We start from the raw sequence: 19,380 nt of genomic DNA on the forward strand, positions 1-19,380 counted from the left end.
ATATATATATATATATATATATATATATATATATATATATATATACACACACACACACACATATTTTGTGCAACATGTGCAAAACCACACGTGACATCTATTCATCAGATGTAGCTATAACCCTTTGACAGTTTTACCTTATTTCAATCCTCCAATTTTAAGGATTACAATCTGCATCTCAGCCATTATCTTATACTTGTAGTAGTGTATATAACTAATATTTTGGTTTCACTCCTATTTTCTGTACTACACTTAAAAGTGGTCAATCTACCATTCCTACTTCTAGATTCTGTACTTCTACAAAACCTACAGGCACACCCAAGAGCAGTGGAACTAGGGGTGCTGGGGGTGTGGCAGCATCCCTGTCTTTGTATGGCTTCCATCATATACAGGGGTTACAGTTTTGTTCAATGGCTTTCAGCACCCCCACTTTAGAAAAAAAAATCCATTGCCACTGGACACACCAAAAAACTTCTTGATGAATATCTTTAAATGACAAGGTTTAGAGGTGACTAAGAAGGTGGTGTAATGTATTAACTAAACCCTCCAGCAATCCTGCACTCACGGCAGGCTTGAAATGTCACTCTGGGGTCTTGAAAAAGTGACATCCTGACAGCAAAGAATAAATCACCATCATTCAGTATATTACATATACTAGAAACATAGTCAATCTGCAAGTACTTTATTTTTGACCACAAAAGCAGTACACACGTAAAAATATGATGCAAGAAAGGATAAAGGGCATACTCAAAAAATAATGTTTATACTTAAACTTTTTTTTTCAAGATCCATTTAGGATTGCACCCTTGCAGTAGTTGGAAGGCAGGAAGAGAAGTGCATTGATGGGATCAGAATGTATTGATCACATGTATAGGGTTAGCTACCAGGATGCACAAGGAAGTAAATAGCACACACACACACACAAGGTTATAAGGGATGCATAATTCAGAAATCTCTCTAAATTCAGACTGTTGTGCCGAACAGGATTTAACTGGATTTAACAACTGAAATTCTGTAATCACTGCCAGGTGCACCATGCTATATGCATACAGAAGTGTATGAGCTGAATGCTTTGTGGACACAATGAACAGAAATTGTGCAATAGAAAAAGATAAGAAAAAATACTGGACAAAATCCAAATACGACCTGGAAATAATTGACTACCTCATCCATGTTAAATGAACAACTAACATAATACTGTTTGGCACAACATTATCTAAATAATTAGCACATCCTGCTTAAAGGAACAACAGTGGAATACTCATGCCTGACACAGCTGCATTTGCAATTGGGCTAGCTCAATACACAGCAATATTTAGATGGCAAGTCCATTTACAGTTTGCAATATAGAAACTACAGAATGCTTAAATGTGGGCTTCATATTTTATGAAGGCTACCAAATGTACAACTTTTCTATATGCTTTATAATGTCATTTTATTCAAGAGAAATTAAACTGTGTCAAATATGATGTGTTATAATAGCCCACATTCCTCAGTAAATGTGCATTAATTCCCAGGGGAACTAATATTAAAGCATAACCCCACTGTTTATAAAGTGAACTGGGAGAATTGGGAATGGGAACGCACTTAATGATTTATTACCAGATGTTTCTGTGAGATAAAAAGCCAGAACTGGTCTTTGCTGTAAGCTCTAAGAGGGAATGTTTTATTCTAGAACTAAATAGTAAAACTTGGAAATATGTTGGCTAATGTGGAACAAATGCATTTCTTTTACAGACGCCTTTGCATGTTGTTTGCATACCTTACTTCACTTTTTGCATTGTTTAGGGGCCGCACTGTCATAACACTATGTAACACAATTTTTGTTCCTGGGTAGTAAGTGTTATTTCCTAATTGCTTATGCCTCAAAAGTATAGAAAATGGCTATTATTCCCCACAAACTTTGCTTTTGTGACCAGGACAGTGATATTTCAAAATATCACTATTTCCAGTGGGAAAACGGGCAAATGTGTGTCTTTTCGTTCACATAAGGTCAGAAAAAAACAACATATGAATCCAAATTAACATGTATTTATACTAAAGTAATACAAAGATGACTACAAAAGATATAGAAGTGAGTAGTTTTTCGAGATTTACAATTATACTGTATTTTCCCATTGGAAATAGTGATATTTTGAAATATCACTGTCCTGGTCACAAAAGCAAAGTTTGTGGGGAATAATAGCCATGTTCTATTCTTTTGAGGCATAAGCAATTAGGAAATAACACTTACTGCCCAGGAACTATTTTTATTTATTTATTTATTTATTTTTTTGTTACACAGTGTAATCAGCATAAATACTGCATACTATAGAGTGTAGGTGTAGATACCCAAAGTAAATCAGTTACAAACTCAATGTTTACATAAATTGTTTGTTAAATTAACAGGATCCGTCCTCGGTAAACAAAGGCAGAAAATCGTGCCCTTGTATTAGGAAACGTAGTATTTCTGGCACAGTTAAACATATTTTGTTTACTATATTAAAAGTAAATATGGTGCTAATCACATGGTTATCACCTTTCTAAAGACATGATGAAAAATCACGCACAAAAAAATTAAAATCATAATAAGGAAAGATCCAAACTAAACGGTAATAAGTCAATACTATACCTTGTAGTTGAGCAGATAATGATTCTTGGTGCTGTTGATATTTTGCAGCTATAGCCTCTGTTCTTTTGAGCTGTTTGTGCATTTCGTAGCATACCATTGCCCCGTACATGAGTCCAAAAATAACAGTCAGCAGCACGAGAAACTGAAAAATACGCTTATGCCTTCTAGCACATATTCCGTTCCCCATCTTCACTCTTTACGACAACCTGGACACGCAGGCTACAAATCCCAAACTTTTCAAGCTTTCCTTTTCAATTATTGCACCGAAATGTATGCATCGCAACAGGTACTGGAAAAGTAAAAAAAATACCGCTATGTAAATGTATTGGCTTTGCTCAGTAACTTTTGTCTCAACCCATACACACAGCTGCGATGCCTTCAACTCAAAATGGTTTTCTGTTTGTACTACAAACTCAGGTAACTATAAACTAGATCTCCAAGTTTATTACTCCACGTCTTCATTGTTTTTACTTTCTGAATTCACCGATGCAACCATCTCACTTCCTTCTCTTTGGGTGAGGAAAAAAATAACTTCTGTAACTCTAAAGACGTTCAAGTTAGTGATCTTTCCTGCTCTTTGTAAAAGGCCTGCCTGCCTGGTGCCTCGTTCTTTAGTTACGTGTCACCTAGAAGTAGCAAACGTCCAACAGAAATTGTGAAGGAAGTCCCACCCAGACCGAGATCGTGGATTATCCTATCCCTGCCTTATTGGAAACTGTATGTCCTTACTGGATGTCCCTCGTGCCAGTAGGGTGGTTTTCTCCGAATACTGAATTGTACTGGAATTCTGTTGTTACATTTGTGTTTGTTAAAGTCTGCACGGAAACTATTCCGAGGCTGAAATGTGACAATTTCCAGTGCTTTAGTTTATAGCAACCACCCCCTCAGAGGCTGCAACTATTGTCTTTTGTTTCTGCAATTTGTAACATGTTACTCATTTTTGTTAAATTATTGTAAGTGTTTAAATCTGTTCAACAGATATACTTTTTTTTATTATTATTATTGTTAATTAAAAAGTCTTAAGAATTTCACACACAAAGTTTGTATGTCTTTGTTAACAGGATTAGGACTGTGTTACCAGAATTGGCAAGCATATTAATCAGGAGAGAACACATACTGTAGCATTGTGATAAAATAAAAACCTAACTATTGTGTCACTGCAAACAAAAACAATTACTTTTTTTTTTTTTTTTCCTGAACAATGAACTTTATTTGAATCAATGAGTTGAAATGATCAAGGATGTTGTTACACATGGTAATGCAGCGGTTAGGAACATTCAAATAAACTTTCAAATAAAGAGTACAAAATGAAAAATAAATTCACAAAGGCTTTACTTTACCAAGATATACTAGAGAAGACTAGAATAGCTTTTTTTTTTTTTTTTACCCAAGAAGACATCATATTTAAAAAAAAAAAACTCACCATATTTTTGTAAAAATGAAGACATTGTATTTCCTAAATATTCTTATTATTTTTGCATTTATTTGATTCTATTATCGAAGTAGGCCTACACAAGCAAGCAACTGCTGATCCTGTGTTGCAATATTTATACATTCAGATCCACAAAAGTTAAATGTTTCACCAGATCTCTTCTTTGCATAGACTAAACGGTTACATTAGGTTAGTTAAATTCCTAAAAATTACTTTTTTTTGTTTTGTTTTACTATTTTCAGTCTTTAGAAAAACAGATTTAAGCACACATATTGCTACCTGCTGTGTAAACATGTTAATATATAATATTGAATATTGAATATAGAATATTGTTCTAACCATTTATGCTAATTGATTTAAATAAAACATAAATGAGGGTAGACAAACTCATTAATGTTTCTATGTTATAAATTAAAAAATGCTTAATAATTTATTAATAGACCAAGGGACTTCAATAAATCAATAGCGAAAAGTCAGCCTGCCTCATGTAATACCACACAATGTCATCAAAGCACTTTGAAATTCCTACATTTGTTGGCACATGTCTTACATTTTTAGCAAGTGACCTATGAAATACAAATGAATATTTCATTCCAAGCGAGCTATGCAGCTATATACAGCTGCCTATTTAATTGTAGACAACAAGTTAGCTTTTAAACTTTTTTTAATTATTCAAAAACTTAAGAATGTAGCTGTTCTACAAAGATTTGTTCAACTGAAGCAGATTTAAACCAAACCTTATGACTATGTAGGTTAACTTCACCTCTATTCAAAAAGTTGTTTTAAAGAATGTACAAATCGGTTCTCTGGAATTAAAGTCACTTTTTTGTTCAAATGAAGCTTACGTCACTAGAAGAACTGCAAACGAGGCAGAACATTTTGCAAACACTGTTCTGTGTAAAAATATAGCAAGCACCATAAATAAGAAACACTTCAACATAATACCAATACTATATATTTACATACAGATTCATCAGGTTAAAAGTACTTTTTTATGCCTGAACTTCTTTGATTAAAACGTTATGTCAAGCTGTGGATTTTCTTCTTTAATTTTTTACTTTGAAACAATGCTTGAAAAGGTGTAAATGCTTACCAAATAGCCACAACATTAACTAGGTATCATACAAAATAAGGTTAGTTTAGTTTTGCTTAACCGATTAATTATTATGGCAATAAATAAAGATGGAAATCTACTTGGCACCCTGCTTATTTCTCTCAAGAGATGCATCTGGTTCTCAATAACTTAATTGTAATTCAAACTACCAGCTGAGCTTTCCTGAACTGCAGATGGAAAAAAATGCTCTCTAAGAGAGGTGGAAACTTCCTACAACCCCACTTAATATAACTGTTTGCTACACACATGTATGCAATAAAATTAAGCTAACTATATGATATTTCAAGTAAGTAAAACATTTTTTTAAAAATTTGCTTGGTTTAATAAGGTACTGTAAACATTGAACTGGTCCTTCAGAAAACAATAGCTAAAACCTTCATTCCATAACAACCTATATTTACAGCTTATTACTAAATACAGTATTAGTGTATATGTCAAAATATTGCATCTTTTTGTATAGATATATAGTTCAAAAGACTTTGAAATGTAAGACTAAATTTCAAACACTTTGTGCAACATTTTTCAGGCCTCCTCTTCATCACAGAGGAGTGGTTCCGCCTCTGGGATTTTAGTCAAGGCCACAAAGCTTGGTCCTGTGTATTTGTGCTTCTGATACAGGATGAACTGTGCAGTGATCTGTAGTGTTGTCTTGTAAAGGAATATAGTTTATGGTCAGATAATAAACAGGCATATTATTATCCAAAGATGAAACAAGTCCTCCCTTGTTTTAACACCATTTGCGGAAGTTGGCTCATGCTGCAATAACCCAACTACAAGTTCATAAGGAACCAGTTCCTTACCCTGTCACAACCAGTGCAGTAGTATGCAGCTGTTTTAATATATTAAAAACATGCTGTGGCAGAGCAAAGCTCTACCGTTTAGAAATTGGCAGGGATGGGGTTAATTTCACCTACCTGCCTGGGTTTATTATGTTCAGGTGGCTGGGGTTGATTAGTTGATTAAAAGATTAACTTAATTAATGATCAATCAGCGCCCAGCCACCTGACATAAAAGGAGGCCTCTACTTCTCAATAAGAGGAGTGAGCTGAGGAAGCAGGTATGTGGATTTTGGTTTGCTTGTGTTTCTGAATTTTGTGACTCCAGTGAAGGCATTGCCCAGCCTGGAAACCTTATTTTTGTAAGTTTTGTTTTGTTGTCTTTTTATTTGATTTTTTTTTTTAAAGATCTTTATTTTGCCCTTGTGTACTTTATTTTTGTGTTTTATTTATAGTAAAATTAGTATTTTTTTTCAAACTGCAATCTGTCTCTGGGTCTCTATCCACTCGCCAGCCTGTCACACATGCCTTAACGGGTTTTGTAATTACTTGAGGCATTTATTTATTTTTAATGATTATTTTTCCTAGATTTTCTACCTGGTTTCTTGTCTCACTCTTGGCAGCAAATGAGCCCACTGCTTCTGGTAGTTAATGGAATAACATGTGCACACTCTCCAGCCAAAATTTAAACACTTAATCTGAAGCCACATGAAGATGTGATCACCCGCCCTTTTATTGTAGAAGAAGCCATATTCATTACTGGAATGAATAAAATCAGACACACTGTGATGCCTCATTACTTCAGCTCTGAGAAGAATGTACCGTGGCCCAGTGGGCTTATATTATTTAATTTGTGAACCGTTACATCTTAAAGTATCTTTGGGGTCATTTCTGCTCCAAATGCTACATTAAGATGTGTTTATCTCTTCTTTTTTTTTTAAAAAAAAAAAAAAAAAAAAAAAAAAAAAAAAAAAAAAAGGATACAAGGAAGTCCAGGAAAAGTACCCCGAAGCTGCCAATCAACCAGGCCAAGTGATTGAGAATGAAGATGTTCTTCGGCCCCTTTAGACCAGGTAGTTTCACAAGTAGGCTCAGCCCATATGTGCTGTTCCCCATCATAGCCAGGGCAAACAATAAGTAAGAGGTGCCTTCTGTTGACTTTCTTTTAAACTGCAAAACAACATATTTTTAAAAACAAGCCCAGTCACACTATAGAATACAACACGCACCATAGCGGGTACCTTCCCATTAAACAAATACAAATTACATTTTTAATAACAACAATACATATTGCAATACATGGTGCTGTTATTACTGATAGAATGTACATTTTAATATTGTAGGTTTTTTATTTAATACTTAGATTTACTTAACATGTCATGTTATAAATATGATATAGCAAACATGTATTGCTATTTTTCTATTAAAAAGGAAATAAATCAAGTAAATCTAATACTTTAAAGTTTATACAACAGACCTTTAAATTATGCATATTTACATCATCATACTTTGCAAGAGCAACAGCACATTTTCATAAAAGAATAATTTTTTTAGTTCAATACTTAAGTTCTTGAAGCAATACTAAACGTGCTTTTTAGAGTGGCTTTAGAACAAGAGGGTAAATACTACAGCCACTTATAACATGTCTCACATACATACTTACATACATACATACAGTACCAGTCAAAAGTTTGAGTACACCTGCTTGAAACCAGGTTTTTCATGATTATCTATGCTTTTAACTGTTTAATCTTGTCTATAAACACTTAATATTTCATTATATGATACGTCTACTTATATAAGCTGATAATCATAAGCGAATTGCATTCAAGAATTTAATTTTTAAATTAAAATGTAAATCTTGTCAATTTCAATGAAATGGTCACCCAAAGCAAGGGGATTTCAGTCTGAAGCCCAAGTCAGTTAAAAGTCTGAAATGTGTATAACACGGTGTTACAACACTGGCCTAAGTATAAAAGTGTCTTTGTTAGATGTTCTCTGAGTTAACTGGCATGTTACCGAGTTAACCTTTTGTCATCAATTACTGTTAACAGGTGAGGATCCATGATTACTATAAATATAGGTAGCATAGGCACAAGTTTGTCATTCCTGAATGTAAGGGTGCAGAAAATGGCAAAATATGCTCAGTTAAGCAAAGAAAAAAGACTGTAATTACTTTAAGAAATGAAGGTCAATCTTTAAGACAAATTGCAAGAACTTTGCAAGTGTCTGTAACTGCTGTGGCCAAGACCATCAAACGATTTGAAGAAACTGGCACTCATGAGGACCAAACAAGGTCAGGGTAACCTCAGAATCAGAGAACAAGTTCATTCGAGTCACAAGACTGCGAAACCAGTGATTAACTGCCCCTGAAATACAAGCTCAGCTAAATGCTATTAGAAGTACAGATGTTTCAACATCAACTGTTCAGAGGAGATTGCGTGAAGCTGGCCTAACTGGAAGAATTGCTGCAAAGAAACCATTGTTAAGAGTGCAGAATAAGAGGAAGAGACTTGCCTGGGCCAAAAAACACAGAAACTGGACATTTGAGGAGTGGAAGTCGGTCTTATGGACCGATGAGTCAAAATTTGAAATATTTGGGTCCAACCTCCTAGTATTTGTAAGACGCAGAGAGGGTGAGCACATGAGTTCTGCATGTGTGGTTCCCACTGTCAAGCATGAAGGAGGTAGTGTCATGGTCTGTGGTTGCTTTGCTGGTAACAGAGTTGGTTATCTTTACCAAGTCCATGGCAAGCTCAACCAGCATGGCTATCATAGCATACTTCAGAGGCACGCCATTCCATCAGGATTATGGCTAGTTATCTTCAGCAAGATAATGACCCGAAACGCACCTCAAAGTTGTGCAAGAACTCTCTGGCGAAGAAGGAAAGTGAAGGACAACTCAATCTAATGACCTGGCCTGCCCAGTCTCCAGACCTCAATCTCATAGAACTTGTATGGGACAAACTGGACAGAAGAATCAAAGCAAAGCTACCCAGAAGTGCCCTACATCTCTGGGAATTGCTGCAGAATAGCTGGGAAGACATGTCGGGTGATTTCCTGCTGAAACTTCCTGCTGAAACCGAATGCATCGTGTTTGTGAGGCTGTTATTAAGGCAAAGGGTGGCTATTTTGAGGAATCTAAGATTTAGAGACAATTTTCAATTTTCTTAAACATTGCTTTGATACTCCTGTTTTGTATATTGCAACGTGTTTTCATTTTCAAGCATTTACAGAAACGTATACGACGTAAAACATTGTCAATTATGAAAAAAAACTAGTTTCCAGCAAGTGTACTCAAACTTTTGACGGGTACTGTACATATATAAAACAAAAAAAGGGTACGCTACTTACATTTTTATATAGCTGTGGAAACCGAGATCCAAGGTAGAATATACAGGACAGGTAGCCACAGACATAGCCAGAGATTTCCAATAGATCAATGGGATTCTATATTGAGCAGGAATAATAATGTAGAGTGTTATACATCTTGCTTCTTGTTAAACAAAATGATGGTACACTGTTGACAGACATTGGTAATACATATTTCTGTCAACTTGCAGCAGCAAACAACCAAGTAAAGTTGCTTCGATCATCAATACCAGTATTATGCCAATTTTAATTATTCCTATCCAGTGGACACTGCTTCAGGCTTACCCATAACCCAACTAATGACCTTCAAATCTAAATGAAAAGTACAAAATAAAACTGTTCAATATCAAAGCATTTTTTGTCGAGTACATCTTTTTTTGAGCCAAAGTCTATTAGGACAGTAATGTATTTTTCTCAACAAATCTAGTCAGTGATATTAACTCCAATTTAGTCAGTGGGTCTATTTTAAGCATTGGTCAGGACATAGAGCACACTAGTGTGATAAATGGTTGACCTTCTGCATCAAAGAGTTCCAACTCTTAACTATTAACCTCAGATCTGAACTTTAAAATGTGAGTTTCTGGTGGTTCCAAACTATGCACAGCAAGGGGTGACATTCCTCTGCAATACTACTAAGCTTTTGAAGCAGTGTTCTGAGAAACTCCTCACAAAAGTGCTACATGTAGTAAATGCACATGCTCAAAACCATGGTGTAGAAGAAACATTATAAATAAGCAGGAACTTAAGTAATTATTTATTTTATAAACATGCAATGGAATGGCCCTCAAGCAATGCAGTTGCCCACATCAGCTCTATATGGTCAACGGTCTACAATTAGCAAGAATGTAGGAGCAGCAAAAAAGTTAAAAGGGCAAAATAAATAAATAAATCCTTTATGAACAGAGGTCTTTGTTGTGCAAAACTGGTGTTCCCACAACTCAAGCAGATGAAAACTGTACACTGTATAAAAAAAAGTTATGCTGGATCAAGATATTGCCTTAGCCCCATACTGTATATGGGGATTCACAGCACTGTACTACATACCATACGTGCATTTAAAACCTTTGTTTCCTGTACTCTGAGCAGTCTTTCAGGTAGCACGATGGCCACCATTACACAGACTGCAGCCCAGCTTAAACAGATCCACTTCAATAGAGGGATTTCTGAAAGGAAAACATTGGAAAAGATTCTATACAGTATGCTATGTGTACACAGTGGCTCTCAAAAGTATTCACCCCTCTTGGACTTTTCCACATTTTATTGTGTAACAACATGGAATCAAAACAGTTTTTGCCACTGATCAACACAAAAAAAGTCCATAATGTCAAAGTGAAATATAAAATCTACAAATTGTTCTAAATTAATTACAAATATAAAACTGAAAATAATTGATTGCATAAGTATTCACCCCCTTTGCTATGACACACCTAAATAAGCTCTGGTGCAACCAATTGTCTTTAGAAGTCACATAATTAGTTGAATGAAGTCCACCTGTGTGCAATTAAGGGGTTTCACATGATTTCAGGTTAAATACACCTGTCTCTGGGAGATCCCACAGTTGGCTTGTACATTTCCTAACAAAAACTACATCATGAAGGCAAAGGAACATTCAAAGGAAATCCGGAATAAGGTTCTTCAAAAGCACCAATTAGGGGTAGGATATAAGAACATTTCCAAGGCATTAAATATCCCCTGGAGCACAGTAAAGACCATTATTAAGAAATGGAGAGAATATGGCACAACTGTGAATCTGTCTAGATACGGCCGTCCTCAAAAACTGAGCATCTGAGCGAGAAGGACACTAGTCAGGGAGGTCACCAAGTGGCCTATGGAAACTCTAAAGAAGTTACAGTCTTCCACGGCTGAGCTGGGAGACACTGTGCATACGGCAACAATAGCCCGGGTGCGTCACAAAACTGGCCTTTATGGGAGAGTGGCAAAAAGAAAGCCATTGTTGAAAAAAACTCACATCAAATCTCGGTTACTGTTTGCCAGAAAGCATGTGGGAGACTCTGAGACCAAGTGGAAGAAGATTCTATGGTCTGATGAGACCAAAATAGAGCTTTTTGGCCTCAACGCTAAGTGCTATGTTTGGCGCAAGCCTAACACCGCACATCATCCTGAGAACACCATCCCTACCGTGAAGCATGGTGGTGGCAGCATCATGCTATGGGGATGCTTCACTGCTTCAGGGCCTGGAAAGCTCGTGAAGATAGAGGACAAAATGGATGCAGCAAAGTACAGAGAAATCCTGGAGGAAAACCTGCTGAATTCTGCAACAGACCTGGGACTTGGAAGAAGATTCATCTTCCAGGAGAACAATGACCCCAAAAATATAGCCAAAGACACATTGGAGTGGCTTAAAAACATAAAGGTCAATGTCCTGGAGTGGCCCAGTCAAAGCCCGGACCTCAATAAAACTGGGAATATGTGGAAAGAGTTGAAAATTGCTGTCCACCAAAGGTCCCCGTCCAACTTGACGGAGCTTGAGCAACTTTGCAAAGAAGAATGGGCAAAAATTGCAATGTTCAGATGTGCAAAGCTGGTAGAGACTTATCCAAATAAACTCATGGCTGTAATTGCTGCCAAAGGTGCCTCTACCAAATATTGACTCAAGGGGGTGAATACTTAGGCAATCAATTATTTTCTGTTTTGTATTTGTAATTAATTTAGAACAATTTGTAGATTTCATTTTTCACTTTGACATTATGGACTTTTTCTGTGTTGATCAGTGGCAAAAACTCCTAATTAAATCCATTTTGATTCCATGTTGTAACACAATAAAATGTGGAAAAGTCCAAGGGGGTAAATACTTTTGAGAGCCACTGTATATACAAAACACACACTACATAGACTCAGGGCCTCACATTAATGCAACAGAATGAGAAAAGACACAAAAGGGGTTCTAGGAGAACAAATATACTGCATTGACTGACTGGAACTGTTTATATGAACATCCAGATAAACAAACAGTTATTTTGTCAGAGAGCTCAGAGGCACATTCGAAATGTTTCATTGAGTTATTCTGAAATCAGGTACATTCAATTTACCAGGTACAGGGTCGCAGACCACTGACAACTTTGTTGGACTAGTTTATTAAAATATTGATGCCCATAAGTCTGGGCTAAAACATTCACGCACCAACATGTGCTCAAGCCGATGTAGTTCTGGTTTCAGATTGATTTTTGTAGGAAACCAAGTTTCCATCTCATCGGGTCCCATACTGAACTAGGAAAAGAACCACAGAATTCAGCACAATGCGTTCCCTCAGTAAAATAAACAGACCGCATCTTAACTCCACAAAGGGAAGTAACTCGTTGGTGAAAACCCATACGGCGAAATGGCAGAACTAAAACATCCAAACAGATCAGCATTTTAGCTAATGCCTCATCAGTGTTGTTTCATGACTCAACACTGATAACCAAAACTATCTATTTGACTTGGTTTAAAGTTTTTCTTCAGAGTTTATGATTGAGTGTTTGAAGGTATGGAAGCATGAAGAGATAATAATAATAATAATAATAATAATAATAATAATAATAATACTTACTTCGAGTCTTCTGATTCTGTAGTTTATAATAAAGAAACTGGGAGATCATAATTATATCCATGCAGACGTAAAAGATTGCAGTAACAAGCTGTGGGAGAAAAAATGATATGGAAATCACTTTTTTGAACTTTATGATGACAGAATGCCTGGAATTTAGTTTTAACAAAACAATGTACAATAAACTGTTTCAATGATTCATTTAGTGAACCTTTTGGATGTTCTTAATTGTATGAGTTACTATTCTTACAAATAATATGGATTTAAAAGCTTACACTATAATTCATTAGGTGTTTGATTTATGAAGCATTTAGTATTTTATAAACACAGAAGTAGATAACACTTGTCTGATGTTCCCAATTTGTTTTCACAAGCATGGGTGCTGTGCTGTGGAATAAGCCCTGTTTTCTAAGCAATAACAATTTGCATTGAGTGTATGAGGAGAGAACAGACTTTCAAACTTCACTTGATGCACTGGATATACCACGGTGTAGGAAAAATATTTCCCTATTTTATTTACCAATAATGTGTGAACAAAAAAAATATCAAAACTATCAGGAATATGTAAAAAAATAAAAATAAATAAAAAATAATAGAATAATATAAAATACTGCCAAATGGACAACACTAGATACAGCAAAGTGAAGTGACATTGTATTTTTTAACACTGCGATCACTGCAGTGAAAACAGAAAATCAGTTTGTATTACCATTTAAAACAAATGTTGTATTACAAATCAAACAAGCACTGCCTAATCTTTACGATTTGCATTGCAAGTTCTTCAATACTTAATTGTGCAATCTGTTGTTAAGCAGAGGGAAATATTGCAATATGAATATTATTCTGAAAAGCTTGTTCTCATAGATTTTATTTAAAGTGTTTGTTTTTTTTACAATTGTACCTAAAGCAAACATCACCCCTAGTCTAGAGTCTAGACCTAGAAGAGAAAAGAAAAAGGTTGCAGGACAGAATACATAGCGTCAGCTCATTTGTCTTCACAACATACCTGAACTGGCAGCTGATTGGTTAAGTAGCACCCAACAAAGTTATTTAGGTCACCGCCAAGTAAAAACAACAGGAACGCCAGGGAAAGAGCCTGGTCCACGTTCCCATTTCTGTAGGCTACATAGAGCTGACTAAAAAGAGAAGATAAAAAGACACAGCTGGGGTACATTTAAGCTTTTGTACAAAGCTAAATTTAGTACAGACAAAATCCATACTGTAAAAAAGATCAAAATTTGAATTCTCAGGTACAAAGGCATTTTCACATACATCACGTGCACAAGACAGTTCTATAATAACATGATTTACCTGCATTTTCATGCTGTGCAAAGCCACTTTCTAAACGTACGGGAAACACAAGCCCAGCAGGAGGGGAGGGGTTTTAATTTAACAGCATGCTAATCAACTGCAGTGCTAATACTGTACCTGGTTTTACAGCTGGGTCAGGCCACTGGCCAAGTGGCATTGTTAGTTGGAGAACTCAGATTTGAACCCAGGATATCCTAGTCCACGGCAGTAAGGACTAGGCTACTCTCCACAACCAAAAGGTAAAGATCATCAGAAAATGCCGAGCATTAATCACTCTAGTATTGTTTCACCAATATCCAGAGGGGCACAAACAATGCTACATTTGACACAAAGATTATGTTACCTCAACAGACAGATAAATAAAATACATAGATGATTTTTACAATCATATTGGTTCTGTGTTTTACATGTCATTGCCGATTGCTGTTTGACAGTCCAGGCTGCGCTTACCTTTTCTCTTTACAAAATATTATCACTGTGCATGCCTGCTGGCTCCATCTGCTCTAAACTATCTTAGACAGCAAGGGGAAGTGCTGATACTCACATGGCGTTTTGGAATGATGAAATCAAGAGACCAGGTAGTCTTTTCTGTAAGCAGTCTTTTGAAGCTATTATTTTAAATTTAAAACATGAAACTGGAACAAATGTACGAAGTAAAATTGTACTTACGGCAAAGAAGCAAACAGAAAACAGACCATGGAGATAAGTCCAATGACAACACTGCAATACTCCCACACATTGTCAACACACTCCTCCAACAGGTACATAATCCACGGCGTGCCGTTCAAACACAGATGCTCCCCCACCATTGGAGTGACATTGTAGACATGTGAAGGGAGCTTGGAACGGAGTTCCAGATCAGCCATTCTTCCACTTTGTGTACACAGTAAATAGATATGCTTTCTTTACCAGGCAATGTCCTGTTTGATCCAACCCCCCCCCCCCCCCCCCCAATGACAATACTTCTTGTTGTTCTTATCAAACCTCAGCATGCAAGCAGAGGCAAGCAGGCTTCTGTCATTTCATTGGCCTGTCAAGTACATAAAAACAAGTAGTTAGAGCCAAGATATATGCTGCAGTATATTCACACTGAAGTCATCACAGAGATGGAAATAAGACTCCTACTGCATTGCAGTTTCACACATTTCTGGTTTTAATACAACCTCGGTTTGTACGTCTGGCATTAGATAATACACTGATTTTTTTTTTTTTTTTTTTTTTTTTTTTTTATCTACATAAATTAAATATACAGCCTTTTTTGGGGAAAAGGATCAGCACACACTTTAAATAGTATTTAAATTAGTAAACAATTAATAATATAAACAGTGGCACACTAAAATATATACTTTTCGTGGATGTCATTTTCACTGTTTTATTGTAATGTTAACAAAAAGGTCCATAAATCTCTCCTGTGGGTAAAAATGCGGACCGCATTAACATAGCGTTTAACTGCGGCAGTATTTAAAATAGACCCCATTCTGTTGTGTGCACTAAAATACACCCATATATCTACATATTACATTCCTTTAAAATAAATAAATAAATAAAAATAAATAAATAAAAAACATCAACAAAAATAAACGTCATTTTGTATGTTTTTTTTATTTTATTTTATTTATTTATTTTTTATTGTTTTTACGCTCATTAGATTAAAAGATAAAACCAAAACGCAAAGGTGGTTCGATCAGTGAAACGTCACCCAGACAGAAATGCAGTGACCAGCAAATTGATTGAATCTCATTCATTATCACAAACCTTCCATAGAAGTCTTGACCGGGGTTGGTTTGTACTTCTCTGCAGCAACATCCCATTCCAGTTGATACTAGTGTTTTAGTAATTTGTCACTAAAACAAAATTATATATATATATACGTATATTTACTCCACGTACAATATACATTTTGCCTCCACCTCATCCGCTTTTCTCCATACGACAGTAGTTGATACTTCAAAGTATAAGTGTAGTTCAACAGAAACAGCACCATCTACCGCTGGAAAGACCGAATGACGCTTTGTTATCACCGAACTGTCAGATGTGGTGACTTCTACTAATATTTCCTGTTTTAAACGTCTGTGTATTATTTCCTTGTCATTGAGGTGTTCCAGAATGTATCTGTAATGTTCATTCTAAATGTGTTCTAGAACAGCGCCTCCACCTTGTTACGTAGTTGACACACCTGGCTTTTTATATTAATTAAATACATTTCTAAATCTGAACCAGAAAGCAAATGCACCAGATCAACACCTAGTTAACTTTCCAAAGCGGTTTGATAGCACAAATAATTTGTACTAAAATATTGGACCAGTAGATGGCAGTGTTATCCAGCATATCCTGCTGATGAACAGAAAAGTAAGATGTATGGGTGCATCTTAGGGAGAGTTGTACAGTATTCATTTGCTTTCCTTTTATTATTATTATTATTATTATTATTATTATTATTATTATTTATTATTGTTGGTTATTGTTGTTGTGTTGTTGTTGTTTTGAATTGTTTTATTGTATACAATATAACCTGTAAAACGCATTATATTGGGGGGGGGGGGGGGGGGGGGGGGGGGGGGGGCTACCTCTTGCATTTGCCGACACTGCTGAATATTTGTCATTGTGATCGACTTGTGTAATTAATTGGTCTCCCTTGTTTTGACAAGCATTTGCATGAGATTCTATTCCACATGCTCTGGCTACAGGCCATGGGGCACTAGATTTCCATGTAACATGTATTTCATATTCTTGAAATATACAGTGTGTTAGCTACATGATGTACCCTGCTTATTTACTGTACACATGGCAAGGTAGCCAATAAAATTAGCTGGTACTTTTTTTTTTTTTTTTTTAAATACGGAATAACGCATTATGCATTGAAAATAAAACTGCTGACTGAAAGTTTGCCCCTCAGGGCTCCATATTGTTTTATTGTTTTTTTTCACAGCCTTCCTGAGCACAATGATGCAGTGTTACTGCTTTAGTTTCAAAGCGTCCCTGAATAAAAACACAGGCTGGATCAGGCGCTGGGTTTATCAAAAGATTTATTGAGAAGAAGTCCCATTGACTGTCAGGCACATGGAAAACCACGGATCACTATACTGATTGATGTATAATTGCCGTCTGGATGGGGCTGTAGGGGAGAGAGGTGTTCCAAGCCACTGGAATTTCAACATCACTTCAGTTTTTAGGAAATATTTATAATCCTGCATCTTGAAGATTTATGATGTAAGTCTTTGAATAGTCAGAAAAGTGTACACACATACATGTTTTATATGGACTGCAGTATTTCCAAGATGACTTTTTAAAGTGTGGTCATGTGTTTATACAAATGCATAAGTAATTATGCAGAAACTGCTTGCTCTTTTGAAGAATGGTTATTTTGTAAACTTGGCTATTTAGCTTGCCCAAACAATTTACATTTTAATGTCACTTTTCAGAAAGTAGTGTGCCTGATAAATAACTGTAATGTTTCTCCTGGCTATAGCTTTTATGATTACTCTGAATCATTAAAATGTCAGGCACACCGGTTGTAATTACTGTAATGCTGTCGTTTTCTAGTTATTATGGGTGGGATTAGTTATCCTTCTAAAACTACTCACTGTCAGAATAATTTTATTTTAAATGCATTTCAAAAACTTATCATATCATGAAAGAACTGGGAAGCAAATAGGGAACAATAGCAGGTTTGTGGGAACAATGTAAGTGTATGCTGCAGATTCAGTAGGGACAACCCTTCGAGCTGTTTATTTAGCTAAATGTCTTTTAAGATATTCTTTTTTTTTTAAATGATCTTTTTTAATACTAAACAGCATTTTAAATATTATAATTTCCCACACAAAAGGAGCAAAAATTGAAGTCAGTACTGCTGTGAATGTTATTCATTGTATATTTATGACGCGTCGTCAGCCATGAACAATTGTAAAGTAAAAAATAATAATAATAATAATAATAATCTTGCAGTTTTAAGAATTGTTTTATTATAACATAATATGGCATGCTGTCATTAATGTTTTTGCTGTTGTTTTCATAATAAGATGCAGGCAATCCTTTTTGATTACCAAACAATGTTTGACCTATTTTAGATGAATAGTGGCTGCTGTGCTTGCTATGTGAACTGAACTTTAAGTTATTTTACTGTACACAGTGAATAGAATGCAGACATATTTATACTCTAATGACTTTAAAGCATACTTTCAAACATGAGCCTCATTGTGACGAATAATATTACATATTCATTTTTAATTACAGACACTTGATTATAATTTGAATAGAGTGACATTCTTCTCTAGCAAATAATACTAAAATAGTTTACCTAACTCACAAGCCCGTGTATATGTGAAGAAGGGCGTTAAGTTTCCCAGAAACTGTTGATCATATATTTTTTTTTTTTTTTCTCAAAGATGCATATATATTGTGCTTTGACTTACCAGCAGGATACCTTATCTGGGAGCCACACAAAAACCCACTGTGTGCTTCCTTTCTGTCCTCATTCATGAAGGGGAGTGGCTTGAAATATGTGGGGGTCTCCATACTAACCAAGCTCTACACATGACTAAGCCTTTGAAATGTTTTGTTACAGACTCCACAGAATTTGATTCAGGTTCCAGGCCACCACATTCTGGTCCAGTCTGGTTGTAACGGTTGGCTATCTGGGGTGCCAGGTAAATATTTAATATATCAATATTAATATTAGTAGATATAATCTGCTTGCCTAAAATTCTTTACTCATGGCACAGTGATTGATTGTAACTAGATCATTGTTTCAGCATTGAATTCCATGGCTTTTCACACGTTGCATCCATGGTTACTGTGTGTAACAGTGCAAAGGCACAAGAATTGTGAGAATATCAAGTATAAGGCTGGATGAAGTTTAAATGAAAAGAAACCTCTTCTGGTGCAACCCGAAAGGTAAAACAATAATTCCTTAAAATAAAGTACTACATAGCCAGCTATTGGTGTCTAGAGTGGTAAAATAGAATTTACACCTGCATAAAGATTTCACAATAACAAACAGGTGAATAGGAAATACAACAGGGGCAGAATCCATTTCAGCAATGACATAGACTGCACGCTTGTGTCATTGTTGAGTGGCACAGTGGCAGAGTGGATATACCCTGTGCTGCGGATAGCTTCCTAAGGGCAGGGGAACCCAGTACCAGGACGGTGCACATGTCTGACGTACAGTATGGGCAAAATAGAAAATATACTGTTGTTGGTTTGTCTTTTGTTTTG

At 35.8% G+C, this 19,380-nt stretch overlaps 3 protein-coding genes across 10 annotated transcripts in view; 1 reads left to right on the plus strand and 2 right to left on the minus strand.

Annotated features, from left to right (window-relative positions):
• The window catches only part of LOC121322877 (Golgi integral membrane protein 4-like), a 31,816-nt gene extending 28,571 nt beyond the window's left edge, over nucleotides 1-3,245 (minus strand). For 4 of the 6 annotated variants that reach the window (XM_041263358.1, XM_041263357.1, XM_041263356.1 and 1 more), the window contains exon 1: nucleotides 2,612-3,244. In XM_041263358.1, the coding sequence (XP_041119292.1) occupies nucleotides 2,612-2,798 (187 nt within the window). In that variant the 5' untranslated portion in view covers nucleotides 2,799-3,244. Of the gene's footprint in view, nucleotides 1-2,611 lie in introns of all 6 variants that reach the window. The other 2 variants (XM_041263355.1, XM_041263360.1) reach the window with 1 other exon arrangement.
• A 561-nt stretch (nucleotides 3,246-3,806) lies between these two features.
• LOC121322590 (lysosomal amino acid transporter 1 homolog) lies at nucleotides 3,807-16,381 on the minus strand. The gene is made up of 8 exons (XM_041262733.1): nucleotides 15,919-16,381; nucleotides 14,833-15,193; nucleotides 13,859-13,988; nucleotides 12,856-12,943; nucleotides 10,350-10,468; nucleotides 9,288-9,383; nucleotides 6,918-7,103; nucleotides 3,807-5,793 (listed from the first exon to the last, which is right to left on the minus strand). Exons 2-8 carry the CDS (start codon nucleotides 15,027-15,029, stop codon nucleotides 5,680-5,682), a joined length of 930 nt encoding a protein of 309 aa, XP_041118667.1. The 5' UTR covers nucleotides 15,030-15,193; nucleotides 15,919-16,381; the 3' UTR covers nucleotides 3,807-5,679.
• Nucleotides 16,382-17,048: 667 nt separating this feature from the next.
• The window catches only part of LOC121323211 (ventricular zone-expressed PH domain-containing protein homolog 1-like), a 50,191-nt gene continuing 47,859 nt past the window's right edge, over nucleotides 17,049-19,380 (plus strand). The window contains exons 1-2 of one of the 3 annotated variants that reach the window (XM_041264115.1): nucleotides 17,049-17,373; nucleotides 18,728-18,809. The gene's annotated coding sequence lies outside the window, so the exon portion shown is untranslated. Of the gene's footprint in view, nucleotides 17,374-18,727; nucleotides 18,810-18,999; nucleotides 19,057-19,380 lie in introns of those variants that run through there. The other 2 variants (XM_041264118.1, XM_041264116.1) reach the window with 2 other exon arrangements.

This window comes from Polyodon spathula, chromosome 11, assembly GCF_017654505.1.
Source record: "Polyodon spathula isolate WHYD16114869_AA chromosome 11, ASM1765450v1, whole genome shotgun sequence".
NCBI lineage: Eukaryota > Metazoa > Chordata > Actinopteri > Acipenseriformes > Polyodontidae > Polyodon > Polyodon spathula.

Bases quoted from the DNA above. Each gene is read 5' to 3' on its own strand.
- LOC121322590 (XM_041262733.1), bottom strand. From the start codon at position 15,029: ATGGCTGATCTGGAACTCCGTTCCAAGCTCCCTTCACATGTCTACAAT. The intron at 12,944-13,858 runs GTATGTTGTGAA...TTTCTCCCACAG, and splicing joins CCAATCAGCTGCCAGTTCAG to CTTGTTACTGCAATCTTTTA. The intron at 5,794-6,917 runs GTATCCTTTTTT...ACAACACTACAG, and splicing joins TACTTTTCCTGGACTTCCTT to ATCACTGCACAGTTCATCCT.